The sequence below is a fragment of the Labrus mixtus genome, chromosome 11, assembly GCF_963584025.1.
Source record: "Labrus mixtus chromosome 11, fLabMix1.1, whole genome shotgun sequence".
Lineage (NCBI taxonomy): Eukaryota > Metazoa > Chordata > Actinopteri > Labriformes > Labridae > Labrus > Labrus mixtus.
The window spans coordinates 27,226,377-27,251,150 of NC_083622.1; the positions used below are offsets into that span (position 1 = coordinate 27,226,377).

The 24,774-nt window shown below is 39.4% G+C and overlaps 1 protein-coding gene across 1 annotated transcript in view; it reads right to left on the bottom strand.

The window, feature by feature from the left end:
* LOC132984346 (myelin basic protein-like) overlaps window positions 1-24,507 on the bottom strand; it is a 49,153-nt gene extending 24,646 nt beyond the window's left edge. Inside the window, exons 1-2 of the mRNA XM_061051147.1 lie at window positions 24,248-24,507; window positions 10,127-10,185 (exon numbers count right to left, since the gene is read on the bottom strand). Of these exons, the coding sequence (XP_060907130.1) occupies window positions 10,127-10,171 (45 nt within the window). The 5' untranslated portion in view covers window positions 10,172-10,185; window positions 24,248-24,507. The remainder of the gene's footprint in view (window positions 1-10,126; window positions 10,186-24,247) is intronic.
* Between the last annotated feature and the right edge of the window lie 267 nt (window positions 24,508-24,774).

Below are 24,774 nucleotides of genomic sequence, written 5' to 3' on the forward strand. Positions count from 1 at the left end.
TTAGTGCCAGACCGATTCAGGCTGAAGTCAGAACTTGATGCATAATGCCAGTTCAATTGTTATACCCACCAGTACAGACACACTTGTGTAACTGGATCAGAGAAAAATTATGATTTTTTTTTCAAGCTGCCCATAAAATGAACAAGTCCACATGTCATGTCCATTGCTCTACAGCATATATACAGTATATTCACAGATGATTTTTGTTGCTCATTGCTAATTCTTAAACACTAGTAATATTTCAGATTTCCACCCCTCGCCAGAACAATGTACACTTATATTAAAGGTTTCCAGACAGTGTGGGTTAGTGAATGTCAGGCTCAAAGAAGTGTGGGCACTTGTTATGATCACACAGAGAAGAAAAACTGTGACACCATCCTGTGAGCTGTGGTGGCGGGAAGAAAAGCATCACGAGCAGGCACTTACCTGCAAATCACATAAAGGTCATCTGTTGCTTTGAAAAATGTTCTTCCAACACACAAAGACTGACACTTATTATGTACATTTGTTTTGTTTTGAAGAGATCCAGACTCAGTTAATTGGTTCAGACCTTCAATCATATTCATTTACAGGGAAACAAATGCATATCTTCAAACAGCCTGATATTGAATCCGAAGTAATAGTGGATAGAGGGTGGTCCCTATCTCTTGAGTCATATTTCTCAAAACTCATACAATCAAATTTGTTTTCACCTTAAATTATCACAAACTTAAGAGACCACTAGAAGTTGTTTCAAGGTCACATATATTTCTCTTTTTCATCCTTTAAATAAGTCTCAGAGCTCCCCAAAACATGTCTCTAAAGTTTCTTGTTCTAAATCCACTCTGATCCTGTATTTGATCATGTCTATAAACCCCTTTATTTCAGCCCTGCTCAGAACAGGCTGTTTCTGTGTCTGTACCTTTAAATGTAAATGAGCTGTGTCTGACCACACCCCTCTCCGGAAGGGCTTGGGTGGCTCGGGCTTTCTCGCCCTTCTGCCCTTTGTGAAGGGAAGATCTCCAAACGGTCTGTTTGAGCACACATTTTCTGAAAAGTGGAGCAGGCAAAAGACGGAGAGGATGGACTTGTAGACAGATTAGGGACACATATTAGTGTTAGAAAAACACGGTAAAGTGTCTTTTGCAGAATATATGACCTTCAAAAATCCTTTTGTCATACAGGAGTGATGGAGTACAACACTAATATTACTTTCTTTTGCCAAAGTTAGAGCAGATTTTTTCTAATTGTGGTTAAGGTAAGTGTACATTTATCCACCAATCAGGATTCTTCAACATTTGAATACAAGTCTGACGGCATATAGTGGGTTGGCTGGGCACTTTGAGTTACATCTTTTTAAATCCCACCCACACAGTCTTAACAGAACAGTCTTGAAGGCCAACATTTTGATGAATAAAACTTAAACTGTTTTTAATAGATAATAGAAATATGTATGTATAGTTTTGTATTTAGGTTTGGAAGAACAAACTAAGAAGTACAAAAGTAAGCTAAGGTAGCACTACAGCACATTTATAAAGAAATGTCCTGACAGAGAAGTTGAGGGAATCAACTGAAGAGAGAAAAGAGGTAGATCTGAGATAGCCATGTAGAGACATGGATTTAGCCAAAAACTGCAATTTCAAGTGGAATTTTCTAAATTAGTTAAAAATATAATATATATAATATAATATATAATAAAATGTGGTTAATTTCATGAAGTGGCAATGACAACCAAAGAAAAAAAAAAGACTGGACCAGGGAGACATTGTACTGTTGGGTTACATCAGAGTAATCATGAGGAGTCATCAGTAACAAATTGAGAAACGCCAACAACAGTGATGTATGGTTCAGAAGTTCATTGCAAACAAAATCAATGCCAGTTCTATTTATGCTGCCTGCACCCACAACAAGGTTGTGTAACATCCTATCAAATGTTCACATGAAGAAGTCATTGCAAACTAAATAAATGCCACTTTTATTGCTGCTGCTTATACAAAAATAAAACTCAATGTTAAAAACAAATGCTAGCAGGTTAAAATTACACTTCAGCATTTAACATTTCGCTTCCATTTATCAAAAATGATAAAAACAAGCTTATGACTATTTATACAATCACAACAGTATACGTCTCAGAAGACGTTAATTTTCTTAGCATGCACTTTAAGATGTTTCATTTTATTAAATTGAATGTTGTATTGAAGTCTACTGAGCCCCAGATGTTTGTAAATCTGTTCCAACGGTTTACAAATTAGTGCACATGGTTTAGGGTTCCATGCCCAAGGATTTGCAATCTGTGGGTATGGTTTCATAAACTGTGTGCACACATTTGTAAATTGTGTGCACAGGTTTGCACACTGTATGCACCGTTTCATAAACTGTACCCACAGATTAAAAATCCTTGTGCACTGCGCGCACAGATTTGTAAACCATGGGAATGGATTTACAAACAACTTTTTATTTTCTCTTACCTAAGCTCCATAGAAGTTCCACATTTTTACTTGAGCAGAAAAAGACTCATTACACCACACAAAGTAAACAGTATTATTTGTATTTTTTCAAACACACCTTCAAGCAAAGACACAGCAATGTTTGCTCTAGCTTCAACCTCTCACATGTTTGTGTATAGAAAGCAGAATAACAAACTAATCTACAGTCTGATGAGCTGAGCTGCTGGTGACCCGATTATTGTTCAGCTGAAATCTTTGGACATTTAGGAAACTCAGGATTAATTCTGCTATAAATAAGATTGTGTTAATATTTGACAATGACAATTTTTCATCTTGACCTACAGGAAAATTACAAACAGCATTGTATCTCTTTATTTTTAATTGGATGACTATTGAAGCGTTCTGGAGGAATCTTTGCCAGGGACGTACTGTTTCTAACCCTGTTAAGGACATATTATTGGAGGCAGAAAATAGAGGTTCTACGTTCAAGAACCAATGACAGGCACAGATGGCGGTCATGGTGGCTCTCCATTGTGTGTTGGCAGCAAGCTAAGTGCACTTCTGGAAAATAAATAACACTTTCATACTAATGTAAGAGATTGTGACAATCATGGCCAATCACATTTAAATTAATGTTTTTTTCTATCTTCCACAAAGGTTTTTTTTAGGGCCCTTTTGCCTTTATTGGATATGACAGCTGGAGACTGACAGATAGTGTTTAGAGACGAGAGTGGGGGATGACATGCAGCAAAGGGCAGAGGTCGGATTCAAACCCACGGCTGCTGCAATGAGGACTATGGCTTCTTCATATGGAGACATAACTGCTAGGCTATCTGGCCCCCGCTACGCTATCCGGCGCCTGCTTGGCTACCCGGCGCCTGCTTGGCTACCCGGCGCCTGCTTGGCTACCCGGCGCCTGCTTGGCTATCCGGCGCTCCCTCTCTTCCATAAGTTAAATAAAGGCAGAATTGGAAATGCATTCATTTGTTATTAGTTACATTTCTCTCATTTACATATGCCTCTTGAAAATGTGACTTATAAGTGATCCTTTTATTAAACCAATTATTAAAGGGGATTTAAAAAAACATTACTAAAAAAAACACTAAGACACTCCGATCACATGCAATTCCTCAATCTGTACAATCTGTATTGTGAACTTAAAAGGGACACTGGTGAAAATGTGGAAGAAGGGGACTTTTCTGAGGTAGCCATTGATGGACCAAGACGTTTAAATTGAGCTATGATTTTTCAGTGGAAAATCAGTGGAACATTCATTTAGTGCATCATTTCCCCACAAAACTGTAGAATAATGAATTATGTTAAAACATTTGATGTACGGATGAGTGGAGAGGTTTCTAATTGTGATTTTGAAACAGTTTGCTGCTGGTGACAAGAAATGAAAGCAATAGAAGCCCCAGAAAAATTCAAGCTTGAGATTTGGACAATACAACTTCCAGTAACATAAAAATAGATCTGTGTACGCCTTAAGAATATATTGTACAGCTCTTAAATCGTCCCACACGTTATGGTCTGTCCTAATTAACACATGGGGTGTTGGGAGGAAACAGAAGAGGGCAGTCGTCTCGTCGTGAGACAGAGCAGCAGCAGGAGGCAGTTGTTGGGCAGCAGTTGTCAGCATGTCCTCGCAACTACATGCTACTGCTGGCTTATTAAATATAGCTCTCGTTGAACATAAGGCTTGGTGCTGGAGACAGTGAAGCATCACCGACCCTGTGGGCATGTTGAGGAGATCAGGACAGCAACTCAATTAGGATCGCACCTGCCAATTATATATGTTTTCTCCCTGCTATTCTTTGTCCTCACATGGTGACCTTTCAGCCAGCTAATGGCCAAGACTGTGTTATAAAACACAGGCAAACGTATATTATCTCAGATAACTAGAGCTGCCTTAAAATTGTGCCATTTCTATGTTCCAACCAGATGATTACTATTGAGTGCCCAGCAACAACAAATGTGAAATGTTAAAGCCAGTTTGTAAGATGCATATCCTCCAATGGTTGCTACATATTGTCTCAATGAAAACCCCAAATATAGAAAAATTATTGATAGAACTGATGTTTTTTTTTTTGTAAATAGAAAATCTGTACTTCTCCACATAGTAGTGTGCTCTAGGCTGGACAAATGTGATAGTAACATGTTAGTAATTAGGTGAGCTCTGAGCTAATAAGCTTAATTTAAAAAGGTTCTAATAACAACCAGCATTGTCTGTTGTATTTGCCGACTGTGTGGAGGTTGGTGGTGGTTGAACTCAGACTTTAAGCAAACATTATCACTTTTGTCCTATTGTTAAATCTAGGGGAGTTTTACCTCTGCTTTGATGGCAAGATACAAGATAATATTTAATTTGCCTATCAGTCCTGAGCCCAAAAAACTTTTTTTAATCAAATAGTTAAAAAAGTAAACACATATGCTCGATGGCCTTCTGGTTTATGTTACACTGAATAACAGTCTGATCTTACAGTGATGGCACTAACTAGCTCGACATTACCTAAAAACCTTACCGGTCCTTTGTAACAGATCATAGTTCTTACAGCTTAAGTCTCAGACTTTTAGGGTATTGTGAATATTTTGGACTCATTTGACAGGAGTTCCTTTTAAATAAGAGATCCAGAAAGATGTTAAAAGTCAGCCAGAGGCATTTCGCTTAACTAGCTACAGCTACAGTGATACAACATGCCAGCAACTCTTGTAATTTCAGCTGGAAATTGGGAAATCCAGTTGTGTCTTCTTTTGAAATCAAGGACCTCTTGTTTCAAACATGAGACATTTTATTGGGAATATCCCACATTAAAAATAGTCCAAGTGCCAAGTGAGAATCAGGTGAAGAAAAAATAACGAGAAAGGTAGAAAGGTTTCTAAAGCTTTAAGTCTTTAAAGTTTTTGACATGTCTCCGCTGATTCCTGTTGCTGCTCCAGCTCCACTCAGCACTCTGATATCCATTCAATACCAGGGAACTGGATGAGGTTCAATGTGCCAAAGTACTCCTTATGTTTGAGTAGTGACAGGGAAAGATGGGTGCAGCCATTTGAACACCTTTCTGAGTTTGGCTGCAATCAGACATTTAAAAGAATCTCTTTCTAGAAGTCTGGTGATAGCTGGGGCTTCAGTGTTTCATCCTTTCCAAACTTAAGAGATGGCAGAGAAATTTCATCTCACCTTTTCAATAAGATATAAAACACCCCTTTCACAAGACCAGTTTTATACTTTAATAACATTGGTGAAATGTCAGATGTTCCATTATTTTCACTTACACCTGTTATTTAAGCCGAGAAGAAAGTGATTCTATTTTCAGAAATAAGACTTTTACTTGATTTCATTGTTTGGTTTCTCTCAAACCAATGCTGTATCTCACTTTCACTTTTTGATAAAAAAAAAATACCAGAAATGGTTTTCCCAGTAAATACACAACAAGAAGGAAAAAGTAGATCAGACTGGGGGTGGGAAAAGTGATTCAGATCTCACACAGAGAAACAGAAGACACAAGAACAATCCTGCTGGGCTGGACTAATTGGGTAAAGTGCAGTGGTGGAGCCTATATTTTCTGAAGGCATGGGGTCTACAAGCTGAGCCTCAAGCTCCCTCATCTGGAGAAAGGAGTCAATTCCTCGGTTTAACTTACAGGAATTCACAACCAGGCACACAGTAGAGACAAAAAGTTTCTAAAGATTATTTTATTTGAATTAATCAATGACACCTCAGAAAAGCTATGTTCTATAATAAGTAGTCATACCTTCCATTAACGTGAGAACAATGTAGAAGCTATGTACCAAAACGATGTAATGTTGAAGAAGTGAATTATCTGGTTTTGTTGTTGGGTTTGTTCTGCAGTGAAAGATGTGATGTCATTTCCTTTAGTCAGCTTTCATTAAGTAATTCGCTTTCAGTTTGTTATTTCCTGTATTTCACACAATGATATATGCATGCTACCTTTTTCTCATTTTTAAATGATTAACTGCAACAACATGTATGAGTATGAGCAGTTGGTCCATTTCTGTGGGTTGAGACATGATTGGGAAAAGATACAGTAAAAGCAAACCTGCACTATAACTGTTGTACTTTCATTCAAATTAAGAAAAGTCACAACCATACCCTTTACTGTAGTCACATTGCCAACACAGCATTGCATTCTGGTCTTTTGAGTTTGTCCCTTGAGAAATTTGATTTGTATATTGATGTGTTTGTATGTAAAGCACTTTGTGATTCATTATTATTCTATGAAAAGTGCTATACAAATAAAGTTTGATCTCAGTCTTTGCTGCAGTGACTGCTCATGAGTCTGGTTCTACTTGAGGTTTCTGCCTGTTTTTTCCTTGTCACCATTGCCAGGTGCTTACTCATTGTGGATTACTCTACCTTCTAGAACTGCTCCTTATTTAAAGTGTCATGAGATCACTTTTGATATGATTCGGCGCAATATAAATAAAAAAGGGATTGATGGCAAGAAAATAAAAGTGTAGAAAAGAATGCACTCTGTGAGGTCTTACTTGCATTTGATAAAATGTAAGCAAACTGTAGGATCAAGGCTTGAGTTATCATGCTGCAATTCTAAGTGAGATATGAGGGTGAACTTTTTTTTAACCACGAATGAGAAATATTTTATCAGAGCTGCTGTTACGAGGTGTAATGGGTACACGTCAACCTTCCTGAAACGATAAGGGATTGGAAGAAGGATCACGACTCAGACAAAAGCGTCTAAACACAACCTGCCCTACTATGTCACGCACTGTTCATTTTCTGTTGCTATGACAATCGGCTGTTTTGTAAGACCCTTCAAATTGACTTTTTTGTCACGAGGATCAAGCCGGAAGAAAAAGGGAAGGCAAATGGTGGACCTAGCGAGATATACTGTACAAAGTAATTATAGGAGCTAAATAAGAATGCAGTCCAGGTGCAACTTGCTGCTCTAACACCTCTCCTGGCAGCTTCACACTCCACAAATTAATCCTCTCCACTTCCTGCTCTTCTCTCTCTCTCTCCCGAGTGTGCTTCACAGGCAAAGGAGACAAACAATCTGCGAGCTGAGCTATCAGCTTCCCTGCTGGTTCAGGCGCCCCTCGTCCCCTGCACGTCGCAGGATCACTCCGCCCATTACAGACAGTGACCAGGCAGTCTGCAGTTAGTGAGATCACACAGACAGGAAGCAGGATTTACACTTAAAGCCTCACATGCTGACACTCAAGGGTACTTCTATCCTTGCTCACAGTTTGGGTTTAGGACTGCTCACAACATGCTAGAAACGTGTTCAAGAAGTATTGCAGCCTAAGCCTTTATGGTCTTAATTTAAGTTAACTCCCCTCCACACCACAAGGAGACCCCATGCAGTGGTTAGGTGTACTTGGTAGCACTTTCTCCCTTATAATAATAATAATTTATACTTTATTGATCCCGCAAGGGGGAATTTGTTTTTACACTCTGTCTAGTAAACATGCTACACAAACATAGGCTGAAATACACACACATGCACAAACAGGATCCTATGGACATGCACTAATGGAGAGGTCTCAGAGTGAGGGGGCTGCCCACAGTGGGCGCTCCTGAGCTGGTGGGGGGGTTGGGTGCCTTGCTCAAGGGCACCTCGGCAGTGCTCAGGAAGTGGACTGGCACCTCTCCAGCTACCAGGCCAATTTCTGGACTTGGTCCGTGCCGGGACTTGAAACGGCGACCCTTCCAAACCCAAGTCCCTACAGACTGAGCTACTGCCGCCCCATAAATTATAAATAGAGGTCAGGAGAAGGTCTTCCTCCATTTGATACCAAACATTCCCATGATGGACTCCATGTTTGCAGCTGTTTGCCATGTGTCTTTTGAATGACCATCAATGTGAGTTGAAGATGAATTTTACAAACAATCAATCAATCAATCAATCAATCAATCAATCAATCAAACTTTATTTATATAGCACCTTTCAGACAAATTAAATTGCAGTTCAAAGTGTGTTACAAGAGTGCAGAAAAGTTCTTGACGAAAAAGTAGTTTATAAAATCATTGAGAGACTAATGCACTCAAATAAGAATTTTAAAAAATATGTATAAAAATGAAAAAATAAAATATGACACATAAAAGCAATAAGATATTAAAATTAATACATAGGAGAAGAATATTTAAAATTGTAGTAGGATAAAAAAGACAATACATGTAAAGATTTGAATTTATATAATGCACTATATAAAAGCCAGACTGAATAAATGAGTTTTAAGACTGCGTTTTCCTCTCAGACCCAATGGTTTCTGACTCTATCCAGTGTCCAATCTCAAGAAAGTAATATAAGCCCAAAAATAAATCTGAAATAAAATCTCTTCCACATATCATTTTAATTAGATGACTGGAAGAGTCATCTAAATATTCCTTCAAGTAGCCCTGGAGCACCTTGCTTCCGAGGAAATTAAATGAGCCTATTGTGAGGCTCTTAATGACTTTTCAAGGTTCACGAGAAGAGGAAGAAAATTACACTTAATTTGCCAGAAGACCGTCAAGTTTTTTTTTTCCCCATCTAATTGGACTTAACTATTCATTGTATTTCAGCAAAGACAGTATTTACAATACAATAGTACAATAATCGCTGCTTTTCCAACAGCTCTGCACACTTGAAGCCGGGACAAAAGACCTGGCGCAGCAGGAAATAGTACAACAGCCAGAATAACTGTGTTACACTTTAAACCAGTTTCATGCAGAACATCTGACTGAGCAGCAATACAAGATGACAGAGTACTTAAATATCACAAAACAATATGTGGATTGTGATGGAAAAAGACTGAATGATAGTAAAGCTCAAACTTTGACAAAATAACAATATGTCAACGATTTAATGATTTGATCATGTAGTATATGGACGGTCATATCGTAAGCCAACTTAATTCTACTCTAACCAACCAGAGCCCTTATGATCTCAGGGCCAAAGCTTGTGTGTAAATAAGATGTGTACCTGAAGAGGGTTTATGCTCAAGCAAGGATGTGCTTTGCTCCAGATCAAATATTTTGTAATTAATCAATTTTGCAAGGGAGGCTTGTGGTTTTCGAGGAGCTATAAGTGCTAACCCAGACTCATCATGCTTTGGATGTTGTTATGGCAACACAGTTCAATTAAGAGTGGGTTGCATACAGTCGCTGTGAGGTGATTGTTTGGGGATGCAATGTGCAAAATATCCCTAGAGAATTTCCATTTTCTTCAAAAAAAGCTGAGTATAAAAAATATGCTGGCCTTTTTTTTTGTTTGCAATAATACTAAGTGAAATGATATATTAAAATACTAAAAACCCTACTGCAAAGTCATCCCCTCAACATTTGTTCTCCACCTCATTCCCCCTCCTCTACTCTCAATGAAACATTTTCATATGAAGAGACGAGACTCTGCATTAGTCATACTTTACTGCTTCTCAACACATTTGCTGTACAGAGTTGACTTTTGCAACTTTTTTGAAGCTTTAGAGGGAGGAGAAAAAGAGTCTAAGCCACATTAGCTGAGTGGAGGGACAATAACCTGTATGACTGATGGAGCTCTACCGCTTGTCATCAACAGAGTTCAAAGTCCTGCTGATAAAGGCCGGCGTTCACACTTGATAAGGTTCAAACCAAATTCTCCACAGATGTTTTGTTCTCAGACATACTCACCCACACACTTCAACATTCTCATTATGTCAGGTACACAAAAAGTGACAGAGAATACAGTGAGGAGGTTTACCTTGCTGTCTGCAGGCGACTCCCTCTTTACTAGATGCTGGCCCATGCTGCTGACAGAGACTGTAAGAGAAACAGAGACTGAGTTAACACCAGGAGAAGACCAAACAGCATTTTATGTAAAGAGTGCTTATCTTGAGTCAGTGTGTGAAAATGTAGCATCATACTTTGGATTCCTTACTGTGGACTACTATTAAATATCATCTCACATCATGTAACCATGAATAAGGTCTTTATATCTTTTGTAAAGTGTCTCAAGATAACATTTGTTATGAATTGGCGCTATACAAATAAAGATGTATTGATTGATTGACATCAACCTTGACATCCATGCTTTGATTTTGTTTTGAAAATATAAAATCACAAACTGACTAAGACTTCTGCTTGTGGTTTGTTCAGTGATGATCTTCTCTTTTCTGTAAGCCATGAGAGGTATATTTATGATAATCATTTTGTAACCACGGCAACACGTATGTGCATCTCAAATTGAATCTAGGATTTTATATTGCACAGAGAAAGCATTTAAAGTTGAGGTCTAATGTTCTAATCCTGATCTGTGATCTCTGGTCCTATAAGTCTGTTTCAAGATGTGTAAAGTACCGTATGTGTTACAGCTGCAGGAATATCACCGTCCTATCTGTTATTGTCAATGAGAAACTGATAATGCACATGTCAATGACATCACCAAACATCAGCCTATGAGTGAAAGTCTGGCAAATTATGAGAATATCGCTTTACTTGTTATTTTGCCTATTTTTGTACTTAACGGGCACATTAATACATTATGTAAAACTTGTGCTATACTTCTCGTTGTTTGTGTATTATGTTGATAAAGTTCTGTGGGTTCATTCTAGCCAAACTAACTTCTGGCTGACTGGTTTGGTCTGCTCTTGATTTTTTTCGATTGAAAGCTTTCACAGCAGCCCAGACACAGGTGAGGTTACACACAAATGCAGCACAGATTGATCAGAGTGAATCAAGCTGTTCTCAACCAGATCTGGTCTGTGGCCACACTCCCTCTCTGCATGTGCTGTAGCCCTCCAATGCCTTGAACATTCATTACAATATTATGTGCAGATGCTCTGTGTTGCCCTGAGGTTATACCACTGCTGTGAAGCACCACCTGCCAGTGATTTGTAGATACTTCATTAGTGTCATCATCTCTAAATCAGACGCAGATCTCCGTAGTTCATAATGGACCTTTTTGTAACTCAGACCTATTACTTTGCTGTGGGGGTTTGCATTTCAGTCTGTTCATCAACACTTTCTGCTGCTGAAGTGTGTTGGCATTACAAGGAAACATAGGACTTTAAAATATCCTATTCAATAACTCTTCTCCTTAAGATTCAGCATTATCAAAAGGTGAAGGCCAGTCTCAACAAATTATGACACTGTGTTGGTAGTTTTGTTTCCATGGTCACTTTTACAATGCCTTTGCTTTTAAGTATGACTCAAGTGAACACCTCTGGGGAGGCCACCTGAGGCTGAGGTGAGCACACAACTCAAATAAACATAAAACCATCCAAGAATCTTCATCCTCACACAAATGTGATACATGGAAAAGTACAAGCTGAGGCTGATGAAAATGGTAATTTAGTCATATTTTCAAGCTGCACAGCAAAAAGGTTATAGATTATCAAATGGAAATGCTTAATATTGCATGAATCTCTAGCCAGCAGTATGCACTCAAAGACAAAAATACATTCCTTCCTCTGAAGGACCAATTCCTTTACTTTCCAATAATCACAGCATGCATTTTTGGCTTTTAGGAGCTTTTTCAGTCAACAGAAAAGGCTTTCATCCTGACTTTTCCCCCCCTTTTCTGGTCTTTCTCTCTCGTAGAACAATACATAGACATAAAATTATGATGTACCATGTCAAAAATGGTTATCCTACAACTCTGCAGTTTGGTAATAAGCTTCAGAGATGGGGTGCGGATGTTCCCAAAAAGATGTTGGAACAAGCTTTTAACGTTATGTATGAATAATATACAAGACAAGAAGGCATGGGAACTCTATGAAAAAGCCAAGAATGTTCATTAATTCAGTTTTACATTTCAAACTCACAAGAATAAAACGCTCTTTCTTCACCATCAGTCAAAGGAATTCAATGAAAATGTTAATATAATCTTTAAGAATAATTAATGATGGAATCTTGGCAATTTTATGTTCTTCACACACAAACACCTTTCTTTATAAACTGTCAAGTCAAGTTAATTAAATGTAACACAGAGCCTCATGTGCCTCCAGTGAGCACATATGAACTATTGAGAGGTGTTTTGTATCCATTATACTTTGAAAAGAGAGCACAGGGGAGCAGAGCTGATTAAAATGCAATCAGTTTGAAGAATGTAAGACTTTACATAAAAACAACATAGCTCAAGGTTAACAGCTAAACCCAAGAGAACTGAATTTGAAACAAATAAATCTGAAAGACCCCCTTTAACAGCCTCGCATAGTCATCACCTGAGAGAAAGGAGCTTGATGTAAACACATCACCCTGCACCAGCGTGTAGACAAGTCACCAAACTTCAAGTCAGAGACTTGAGGTCTGGTGCTACAACACTGCCCTGCACAGTTGAGTCGAATCCCCAGTGCTCAAGCCCAACTCAAGTCTGAGTCACCAAAGAATCTATATCAAGTCTGAGTCTAGGCGTGTCCCTACCTGACCGAGTCCCAGTCTAGTCCCCATAACCGGAGAGTCAAATCCAAGTCCTTAAAGTTGAGTCCAAGCTGTTCCAAGATAATCTTTAGTTTTTCATCTTAAGAAATGTTTTAATTAAGGTAATTAAATTAATTATGTTACTGAACGTGCATGCAGGTGGACAGAGCAAGTATCAGTCCTCATTCTGAACTGAATAAATAATTAGGGCCTTATAACAACAGTATAAAAAAAACAGTCTTTGTCAATTAAGTCAGAGTCCTCCACTCCATGCAGAGTCCAAATACAGTAAATGCTTGAATCTGAGTCTAAGCCTAAGTCCGAGCTCGATTCCTAGACCTGGATATATCTACTACAATACTGTTCCTCACCAAGTAATCACTAATGCTAGCTAGCAGTGGCTCGAATTACTCTTCCAGCAGACACACAGCAACATTGCAATTCATTTAGATGTATACCTCGCAAATATAAACACAATATTTAATTTCCCTTTTAGCTCTGGTTTGAAATTCACTGTCTTATTTGGGTTAATATTTGCTCTTCGGTTGTGAAGTTCTCTTGCCTGTTTGCTAGCTAGCTTGTTACTTTCATCTTTTGTTTGAAGATGAGCAGGCAGCTGACAGTGGGTTCAAGAGATTTTTTGCTGGAAACTAAGTTGTTGATAGTATTGTAAGTGAATAGGAGAAATGTAGGTGATTTCAATGACAAGCACTGGGTACAAACTTAGTTCCTGTGTGGATGCTGCCCAATAAAGCTAGCTATCCAGACAATAATGCTACTAACAAACAGAGTCAGCGATATCAGTTTCTGAGATCCCACTTCCACACAAGGTGATGTTTTTAGCAGCTGGACTCACTCCAACCATGAAGGAAACCTTGTTATCTTTGCTTAATCCATTGTGACTGAAGTGTGTTGAGAGATCCATTCAAAGTATTTCAAAAACACTCGATAAAGGGAAGGTTTAACATCAATTCTGGGCGGCAGTAGCTCAGTCTGTAGGGACTTGGGTTGGGAATCGGAGGGTCGCCGGTTCAAGTCCCAGCATGGACCAAATCAGGAAACTGGCTTGGTAGCTGGAAAGGTGCCAGTCCACTTCCTGAGCACTGCTGAGGTGCCCTTGAGCAAGGCACCTAACCCCCCCACCAGCTATCTTTTGGACTATCTCATGTTCCTATAGCCATACATTCAATTCAAATCAATTCAATCAGTTCAATTATATCAACAACATCCTTCTGTTAAGTGTGGAATTCCAATAACACATGAATCATTTGGGATTAATCAGAGTAGCATGCATCACAGTATAGTGAAAGCCATTAGAGCAAAGATGCTAAAACTCCATAAATCTGAGGTGAACCGGAGAGTAAGGGGAAAAATCAGGGTTGGGCTCATAGAAGCTGAACCTTGCTTGACATGTTGTTCTTTGATCCTCTAGTTAATACCAGTAGGTGCAATTAAAAATAGGTTTGTTTCTTTTTTTTTAAGCAGCGTTCTCACAAATAAAAAGACAAAACTCGTACAAGCCTTTCATACATCAAATGAAACACACAAAAGGGAACAAATCTGCTTAAAAGGCTTTTTCTGATCCTATGAGCATTTGATACGTATAAAGAAGAGGCTGTGGGTCAAAGGAAACATATTTCACAATTGCACGTAACGTTATGAAATCTCTATCAGGGTACAAGACAACGAACTTCCAACAGGAAAACAAAACAAAACAAAAACCACGTTCACACATGAACCGTGTCTTTGTGGGCAGGTTCCAGCTTTAAACTGATGCCCTCTGATGCCTCCAGTGTTTGGCGCTCATGGTCAGACTTTGCAGGGATTCTGTGAGACTGAGTGTGACTCCTGTCAGCCAGTTTCACTCTTGAATGTTACACAATCAAAACTGAGAACTCTGCAAAGACTTGCAGTGAAAGCCTGTTGCATAATAGCGTGAGAGGGAGTCAGAGAGGAGATAGGGCTGCAATTATAACTGAGCTGTAGTCCTTTATAAGCAGCGCACAATTCAGTCTCAGGCCTTTTTACGCTCTCCTCACACATTGACCTGTAATTAAGCAAGAGATAGGAACCTGTTGGAAAACATGCAGCGAGAGAAAAAAAGACAAATTAAATCGCTGCTTCTCAATTTAGCTTGTATAAATTGCAGTTAATTGCAAGATCTGTCACAGTGCATTTCTTAATATGTCTCTGTTTGCCTTTTGAATACATCCCTAGGGTGGAAAAAAAAAAGCTCTTATCATTGTGTGGCTTTGCAGAGCCCGGCAATGAAGAATCCATTACCATCCAGCAGAGCACATATGAGCAATTATCTATGTGTCTGAGCTGTCCATTACCTGAGGCTATTTTGAATCCATATCCTTACAAGCCCCCAAATGTTTTTACATTACATCAACAAGCATAATGAAAGGGGTCATTAGTTCGGAAAAGGAAAAAAGAAAACCTGTCTGCTGGAATTCAAGCAAAGCATCTCCTATATGTCTTCGGTTTCCTCTATATTCTGGATTACTTTAGCTATAGTTTCTCTTCTCTGTGACTTTATCATGGATCAGTATCACACTAGAACGATGGGGAAAGGATCATAAAAATAGGGTGCTTTTTCTACCCAGCGAGGATAACAACTTATTTTGCATTTTGTAGAATAAAAGGGATATATGACAGCAGAGTTGTCTACAAGACAGATAGGAGGACCGCTTACTGAATGCTATACCTGTAATGCAAATAGTCTACTGCAAATGTGGTTGAGATAACATTTTATCACCCAGTAAAGACAATCCTTGCTTTTTTTCTCAGGGAGAATACACAGGCTGTGCGCCTGTGAAGTTCAAAGGGATATTAACCTTCCTGCAACATAAATCTCCCTGTCAGGATAAGATGAGCTTTTTATAACACTGACAAAAGGGAGAATGGATTACTTTACTACAACCAGCGCAATAAAATGTGTTGGAACAATCGGGTTTAGAAGCAGTATAGCATGTAGTAGTATGTTTGTGCTTCCATTCTGGAGAAAGATTTACAAAAACAGAGCTGAAAAAACAATACAGTGCAAATGCATTTCACAAGCACCAGGACTGGCTGTCAGGGGGAAACTTCCTCAAACAAAGAGTCAGCGGTCATGAAACCGACTTTTATGGGGCTGTGACTCACAGAAAATATGAATGTGCCGAGCCAAGTAAACAATGTGGTGTGTGCGTATGTTGCTCTTTCTGGACAGCATGGACATCCAAATGTTCCCTCCAAGCATAACCACAAAAGCACAGATGAAAATAGTAATAATGTTTTGGAAGTATGAACTTGGTAGTGGGATTTTGTTGTTTTGGGATTTAGGAAGGTTCAGTGTCTCCACTGAGACAGAGGTCACTGTAGTGCTGAACACACAGGAGATGACGCAGAGGAAGTTCCTGCAGAGAGCCAAAGTAACAGCATGTTATCATACATATGTCTGGTCTGGTGATAAACCAAAGATTGACTGTTTTTATTATGCACTTAAAATACGAGCCAGTGTCACACAGCTGTTGATATTCCAAACAGCTTCTGGTTTGATTTGTGAAAGCAGTGCAGCAGAGTCTTTCTAAACTCCTCAAAAAAAGTTTGGAAACATTATTTTGGTCAATTATCTCGCCCCTTTAATAATACTAATTGTGTGTTGTATTTTATATCGTTGGAAAGCCTGATTAGTCACCTTTACAACGAGGTATAACTTATAAGGATCCTGCATTTGTGGAATGAGCAACACAGCTAAATGTGTGAGTAGCGCACTAAAAAAATGTGCCAAAATCCCTTGCAATGTTCTTCTGTTGGTATTCACTCCTGTTTTGAGTTGCTTGGTGGAATGGATGATTGCACTCTCCCACAGTAATACGTTTTTTACACTTCATTCATTTTACAATGTCAGGGACCTCAGAACCATGTGGACGATCCATACACAGCCACAACAGCTTGGCACCTCCTCCTCATGTTGGTCACCAGCCTGGTCACATTTCGGAATGGGCATCCCATTCTTCAACCAGGAGTTGTTGAGCATGGTTGTGTTGGTCACTCTGGCATGAACAGCACGCCCAAGCTGATCCCACAAGTGCTGTCAATTAGATGCCAATCACGTGCGAAAATACACCTGTAACATACCTGGCAGCACTTAAAGCTAAAAACACAAATGACACATGGTAAAAAACGCAGATCTTTCCGTACAGTTCAGTTGCAGGAAGCCTGACATCCAGCCCGGGTGGTTTTTTAGCCCTCTCTCACTTCCTCTCTCTTCCCTTCTCTCTCTGCCTCCACTCATTTTCTGTGAGGCTACCAGAACAAAGCTGTGTATTGTTTGAAAGATCCAGGTTAAAGTGAAGGAAAAAGAAAGTTGATTAAGTGGTTATCTACCCTTACATTACCCGCATCTGTAAGCACATCCCACCATCTACAATATAATAATGACTAGAACTAACTATATTCACCAGGGGGGCTTCCAAGGTCAAGGAGCATGTATTTAATTAACTAAGTTTGTGGAGTTACATGTTCGGTTATAAAGAAACGCTAATCACAACTGGCTAACGGTGTGTGTGTGTCTTTGTTCTTTTTTTTTTTTTTATTTGCCAGTGTGAAACTGTGACCACCTTATCAGTGGGAGTTAAATTTGCCCAACACACTTGTTAGTCATGTCCTTCAAGCATTTCCTCTTGTAATGATTAACGTGAAAAACTACTAATTATAAATTAGGAACAGGAACATATTATTATCTTCAAATGGCGAAACAGCCTATAAGAAGGAATTCAGAACATAAACAAAGCATGTAATATACAAGTAATGATGAGACAATAAAATGTACCTAAGGTTGATAGTACAGTCTGAGTAACAGTCTAATATGTTTAAAGACTTGATGAATAGCAAACACAGCACCTGGCTTTATACGAGAGGTGTGCTGAGATCTCGTGCCACAAGATCTTGTGATATTAAAATGTCACAATATTTCCTGTGTGGGTGAAAACTGTCTTGTGATATCAGTACTGAGACACAGAGCAGCAGCCATCATGACAGAGTCTGAGGTTGAACTGGAAATTACCATAGAAGATGCCCCCCATCTCTATTGTTTGAGTGGCAGCTAGTGGAGAAACAGACCACAGCTGAGGAGGAACTCTTATGGTACCTGGGTGTTCACCTGAACAATAAACTGGACTGACGAAACCAACACACTGTATAAGAAAAGGCCAGAGCAGACTCCTTCTGCTGAAGAGACTCAGGTCCTTCATAGTGCAGGGAGCACTCTGAGGACTTTTCATGACTTATGTGGGGGCATCAGCCATCCTGAATAGAGTGTTACGGCTGCAAACAGGAACAGACTGACAAGATGGTAAAGAAAACCAGCTCTGTTCTAGACTGTTGTTTGGTTTGGGGACTGTGGAAATAACTTCGGGTTTTTATGTTACAAACCTGCCCTCTAGTTGCGTAACAACTGTAACCTCAACACTGTGGAGGTGGTGGGAGACAGGGGGATGATGGCAAAGCTATCATTACTAAAGGAGAACCTTTCCCACCCCCTGCATGCTACAGTCACAGCACTGGGCAGCTCCTAGGTATCGCTCCAAGGAGAGATACCGCAGGTCGGTCCTTTCTGCTGCAGTCAGACTCTTAAACTAAAGCCAACTCCCAGTAGATCACAAAACACACGCTGGAAACAATTCACTCCAACTAATTGTGCAATAACATCATATTACAATATCTTCCATTAGGGATGTCACGATTCACTCATCTCGCGATACTGGGTTCACGATACGATTCTCACACGATTTATTTTACAAAAACACCAATGCACCTCGTAATCTCTTTGGCGCTTGCACTCGTTTGGGCGAGCGGGGCTGGAAACCCGCTTATTAGTGTAGGGTTTGGCCAGTGTTACCAGACCGACAGAGTGACAATGCAATACTAGAATACTAGGAAGAGAGAGAAAGAGACTGGATCCGACCTCAGGTGGGAGATGACTCGAAGGTATTCTGCCGATTTTATAAGCGTGAAATGCGTGCTCACCATTATAATATCCCCTGATAGTTATGTGCAATAACACAAGAAACTTACTTGGTGCATCAACATGTTCAATTTGTACACCGTCTGCATGATAGTCTTTTTCTATATAACTGTGAATGTTCAGACTACATTAGTAACAGCTGAAGCTATATTTCGTCTCTTTTCATTTTTAATTACGCACTGGGTTCTTTTTTTTTTCTTTCCTTGATGTTTGCCGCTGTAATATAATTTCTACATTTGTGGGTTGAATTAAGGTTTATCCTGTTACAACAATCAAATCACGGCTCTCTCTGGCTTTGATAATTGTAAGAACGATTTGAGGTAATGTATATAATCAACAACAACAAAATATTACATAGGTTTAGTCAAATTAAAAATCTGAAGTGACAATTACAATGCTTTTTATCTCGTAAAATTTCTGTTCCTTTGAACAAGTTGGGGGACATGTTGACTTTTTCATTGGACGTGACAATGTAGCATTAGTCTCTAAGTGTATATGTTACGGATCAGCACATAAACACTCAGACTTACTCATTATGAATGAGCTGCAATTATTCAATAGTTACTGTGACTGGTTTTTGATGGGCCTAATGTTAGCTTTCATAGATATAGGCCTACAGTAGCTACTGCTGGTGAAAAGGAATACAATTGGTCACATTGCTGCTGGACTAAGGCTTCTTTCTTGTTACCTCCCTTTGTCTCAAATATTACTTTAAAGTCTGAGCTTGAAGTCTGTCAGCATTATTGTAAACCACAAGCAATGCAACAGTGACTAGGGAGGGTGAGGATTAGCTAACAGTTGATAAGTTGTGACGTCTCCAAACTCTTCTGTGTCTTCGGTGTTACAAACCAACCTACCCACCGTCTGGAGAGAATGCACAAAGAGGACCACAAACACCAAGCTGTAGAACCAAACTGATCCTATGACTTCACATGAACTGAGTGTATTCATTTTTCAAATTCTTGACACATTAGCAGAGGAATGGGATGCTGGTTGGCACATGTTACGTCGTAAGTAATGGATAAAGCCCTACATTGATTCTCAAAACAGCTGTTGTAACATAATCATCATGACTCGCCCTACATAACAATGCCAGTCTGGTTTACAGCACTACACATGGGACTAAGTGAGGATGGTTGTATGTGGGCCAGACGAGCCAAGATGTCAGAGTTTTGTAAGCCTAGTGACCAGTCAGCCATGAGCGTCTGGCTGTACTACAACAGCTTCACCACCCAGAGAAGAAACATCTGTGAGCGGGTCCAGCTGCAGCTAACACATCGTTGCTTTCGTAAGCCTTTATCATACATGCACTACTGGTAATTTAAATTTCAGGACAGGCATCTCTGAAGTCTTTGGACAGGAGGGGTTGGGATCTCAGGAGTCAGGACATGACTGGTGCAGAAATAGTGGACAAACAGTCTGACACTGATTACAGTTTGTGCCTTAACATCAATGCTGCTTGTAGTTTGATGTATTTATAGCATCAACAAGTAAGTGGAATATGTTTACTGCTGAGCAGAGAGGCACATGAAGCAGCTTTAGTTCTTAAAGATCATGCTGGTTGTCGGTGCTCGTAGGATATAAATGTCATCACCCCTGCCCACTTGCTTGTGGTGAATTTTCCTGAAAATGTTGCTGCTCGATATCACATCAGCTCACCAAAAGCTTCTTGTGGAAAATCTACTCGGAGGCTGGGTGAAAAATGAAAAATGTGGCAGTTTCATTTCACACATACAGGCCACCCTGAAAAATGTGAGGACATAAATTTACAGGAGTTATGTGCATAGAAAAATAAATAAACAAAGGCTAAATAATAAATGACTGTCCTAATTACTAACAAAGCTCACTGCGAAGAAAGGCAGTCTGAACTGAAAGTCCACGGCACTCTGATGCAGTATACAAATCCTTTATTAAACAGGGATGTGTAGATGCCTTTCGACTCAACTGGCTAATAGTTAGTCAATAAATAAACATTATTGCCTCCCTAAAACAATGTTAATTCACTCATACCACAGCAAATAATCAGACTTTCTTCTGACAGAGATATCATACCATGACAATTTCTATGTTTCCCCTGGAAATTACAGTTGTTCTGATAGTGTAACAAGTTTTCCAAAAATACAAAAAAATGCAAACATACATATCAGCAAGGATACCGAAAAATAGGGCTTTTTGGGCCGATACCTACAGTATATCAATTTTGGAGAGAAAAAATCTGACACCGATATATCGACAGATATCTTAATTAGATCTGTGTTCGATCGATCTGTATATTGATAGATATAGATACACATGTGTATTTCGTTGATCCCAAAAATGCATATCAAACACTTGTGGAAATTATAACAAAACAAGACGGTCACTCAACTGGAAAGTAACTGAGAGTATACGTTGATCACATATGCTATTTCATGAAATGCTATTTGACTGGTGAATAAATCTCGTAATATCGGTGTACCTGCGATAAAATGATCTGATACCGATAGTCACTGGATATGCATATATCTGCCAATATTATCGGCTGGCCGATAAATTGGTCGGACTACACCATTAAAACAATAACTGGTTTTAGGTAAGTACCCTATTACAACAGCCAACAACAGACTGTAGAATTAGTAAAACCTAAAAATACTCAGAACTCATATCCAGACATAGATGCCATATCAGGTTAATGGTAAAAAGTTATTATATCTTCTTTTCTGCACACCCACTCTATTGATGCTACAGAGGTTCAGTGTGTAGACAAATTAAGGGCTTTTATCAGCACAACTGTTTTTTTGTTTTTTTTTCTGAGCAGACTGCTGTGGAACTTTCCTCTTGAAAGGCCACATATGGCTCTGAGGGAATATTAGACTACAGCGGAAAATCAACACTCCCAGGGGTGCCATGTTGTATAAAGCTATTGCTGTGTTAATCAGGCATATATTTGTTTTTCTTTGTTATGCATGGTCACCATCAGTCAGTCCCTGGGGTGTCATGGTGATACAGCCTGGAGCTTCAAGTGTGAACTCGATACTTCTCAATGTAAATACACAACCTGAGGTTTCCATCTAATAATCCAAGCTGCAACCTCTCAGCTTGGATCTGGAGGCAAAATATTCCACTCAACCATCTGCTGCAACCACTACGAGGAGCCTGAGTTATCGCAAGCTGTGACGCCACTGCTGTTAGCAGAATATGCTGTCAGTATAGCACCACGCCTTGCAAAAAGCTAGCAAGACTGCTGCGCTGTTGTGCAAGGGGTGTTCATATAGCAGGTAATGTGACTCAACCTGTCTGCCAAGAACATGCACAGACGGGAGGGGAAATGAGAAAACAGAGGAAGTTTCTCAGTCAAGGCAAGGACGGAAGTTGTCAAACCTCAGTGCTCTACCTGCAGAATGCAGATAAGAGTGTGAACTCAAGTTTTAGAAGATTATTGAGCATGATGGGGAAACTTCACTCACTATATATAATATAGCCAACTTAAATAAATCTTTTCAATTGATACAAAAACTACACTTGAGGCCTGCTGCTATAAGCTGTCCTTGTCCATAAGCAATAAGGAATGGAAAGCGACACACATGACGTCTTAGAAAACCTCTTTTGCTCAATTTCTCAACTGACTGAGCTGAGCCAACTCCAATGAAATGCAAAGGAATGCATTCCTGTGGCTTTCCCAGCTCAGGTAGTTCAAGGCAAACAGAAGTCTCTATGCGAAATATGTGAAGGTTAAGGTACAAATGAGAAAGTATTCCAAAGCTTTTTATTCCACAGAATTCATCAGAAGTACTTAACTTATCAGTTGAGCTCTGATCTGCATCAACAATTAAACATTAGACTAATAACAGTATCTTACAGTGTGTGACAGTGAAGTTTCACACTGCAACTGATAAGATGTGATTCCTCTGTATCAACTAACATGATTAGCTTTGTTTTCTGTCTGTCAACTGAGAGCATTAAACCTATAGGCTATTAAGGCCAGAGGTTACCTTGAAGAGTGCTCCCTAGCTGCAGGAAATTCAGGGTTGCCAGCTTTTATAAATCAGTGCTGTTCAGACAGATGTGCGACTACTTTATTTATAGACCAAGTAAGTAGCAGCGACAGTTTACTTGAGAGCATGTCACCAATTTGAAACCATCGTTTTTTTCATGGAAATACCAGCTATAGGTGTAAAAATAAAAAGACATGTCATACTGTTATCCCAGCACTTCTCAGCAGACCAATAGTGCAGTGGTAAGCAGCTGCTCTTCAATGCAGACCAACAGGACCTGTGTGGTTTCTGTTACAAGCATGCACTGTTTTCATGTAAAGTGGAGTAACAAGGGGAGCTTGCTACAGACCAGTCCTTGCTTAGTATGCAGAATGATGTAATACTTAATTTCCTCAAGGCTTTACATTGTATGTTCTGGTCTCCTGAAAGCAATGCTGACAGAACAAAAAGAAACACAATGGAAGACCTAACATATTTAAAGATGATTAAACACATCATTTACTTTTGACTTGTCAGGCCTATACAAATTGTAAAGGCATAGTTGGTTAATAATTCATACACAAACACAAATTCATACTCAAACACAAAGTTTAACAGATGTATGTGAAGTGAATTTCATGTGCATTGAACATTAAATATGACATGGCAACAGGTTTTAAGTCCATTGATTTATGTTTGTGACTACTAGCCTGAAATGATATTCAAATAAACCCATGTGTCTGGAATGTCAAAACATTTCAATTAGCTTAAAGCAATGCTAACATTTACTGCTGAAGAGCAGGACACTGACAAATCTGCCTAATTAATCTCCAAACTGCTACAAATATATTTCAAATGATAGGTGACACAGTTGTTGTCTTGCCAGTAGTCCACAGCCACCAAAACACTGAGGTGTCCGATAGTAAACAATGTGACGCAAATAAAAAAAACAACAGTGTTGTTCGGTTTAACACCTACTGCTTCACATATTATTTGTCAGCCGAATTTCAGAAAACTACCTAGATATTGACGTCGTACCTTGAACTTAATGACATTGTCTTTAATATCGCCTTAAAAGTGAAGAAGCATTAAGATGCTGTATTTGTTTACTGGGATTGGTGGGACGACAGAGCAGCAGGGAGGGGGCGACGCTGTCAAAGCACATGACAAAGCAGTGACACTGTCTGGTGGCAGGGATGCTTTTTTTGTTTTTTTAATAACACTTACTACGTAGGCTACGTTAATAAAGAGCGAGGTCGACTTGGACGAAGTAGAAAATTGCATTCCGAGCATATTTTCCGTGCAGGTTTCGAAACGGCTGTTTCACACTGTAAACAAGTCGACGTGGATCACATTTACTATCGTTACACCCCCGTATCCTGCGCCGTGTAAAAACAGCAATAAAGCGACAGTGACGTAAACACCTAAATGTGTCTGTCTTTACACATGCTTTATGAATATATTGATGTGTATTTAACCAGTTTGACTGTGCACATACCCTTCTCCGGTTAGTCTGTGTCAAATGCATCCACAGCTGAGCCTTGCACTGGATGTAACCAGACTGTCAGTCTTCTGAGTAGTCGACGGTGATCATCAACAATCAGGTCTACGTATTTTCCCTCTGTATCGGTCGACGTTGCTGTAATCACCAAAAGTGTCTCCGTACAAAAAAAAAACAGAAACAGAGAAACAAACAAACGTGTCTCGATGCTTCCTGATTTAGGTACAGTGGTGATGATGTTGTTTGTAAGGGGTGGGGCGGAATGCAGCTTTAAGTCCGCCAAGAAATGTGAGCTAAAAAGCACGTTGGTGCACGTCTGTGCATGATCAGACTTATGGTTCATGTCGAGGAGTAAACCCGCGACAGAGGGTCGTGATTTTGAAACATTAGCCTACACCAGACTCGCAAAAAAAAATGACTGGGTTTGCTCATTCTGTCATCTCTGCAGCTGCACCATTCTGCTGTGTGTTATCAGCAGCAAAATGACAGGCAGCCTGCAGGAGCTTAAAAATTAAACCTTACGA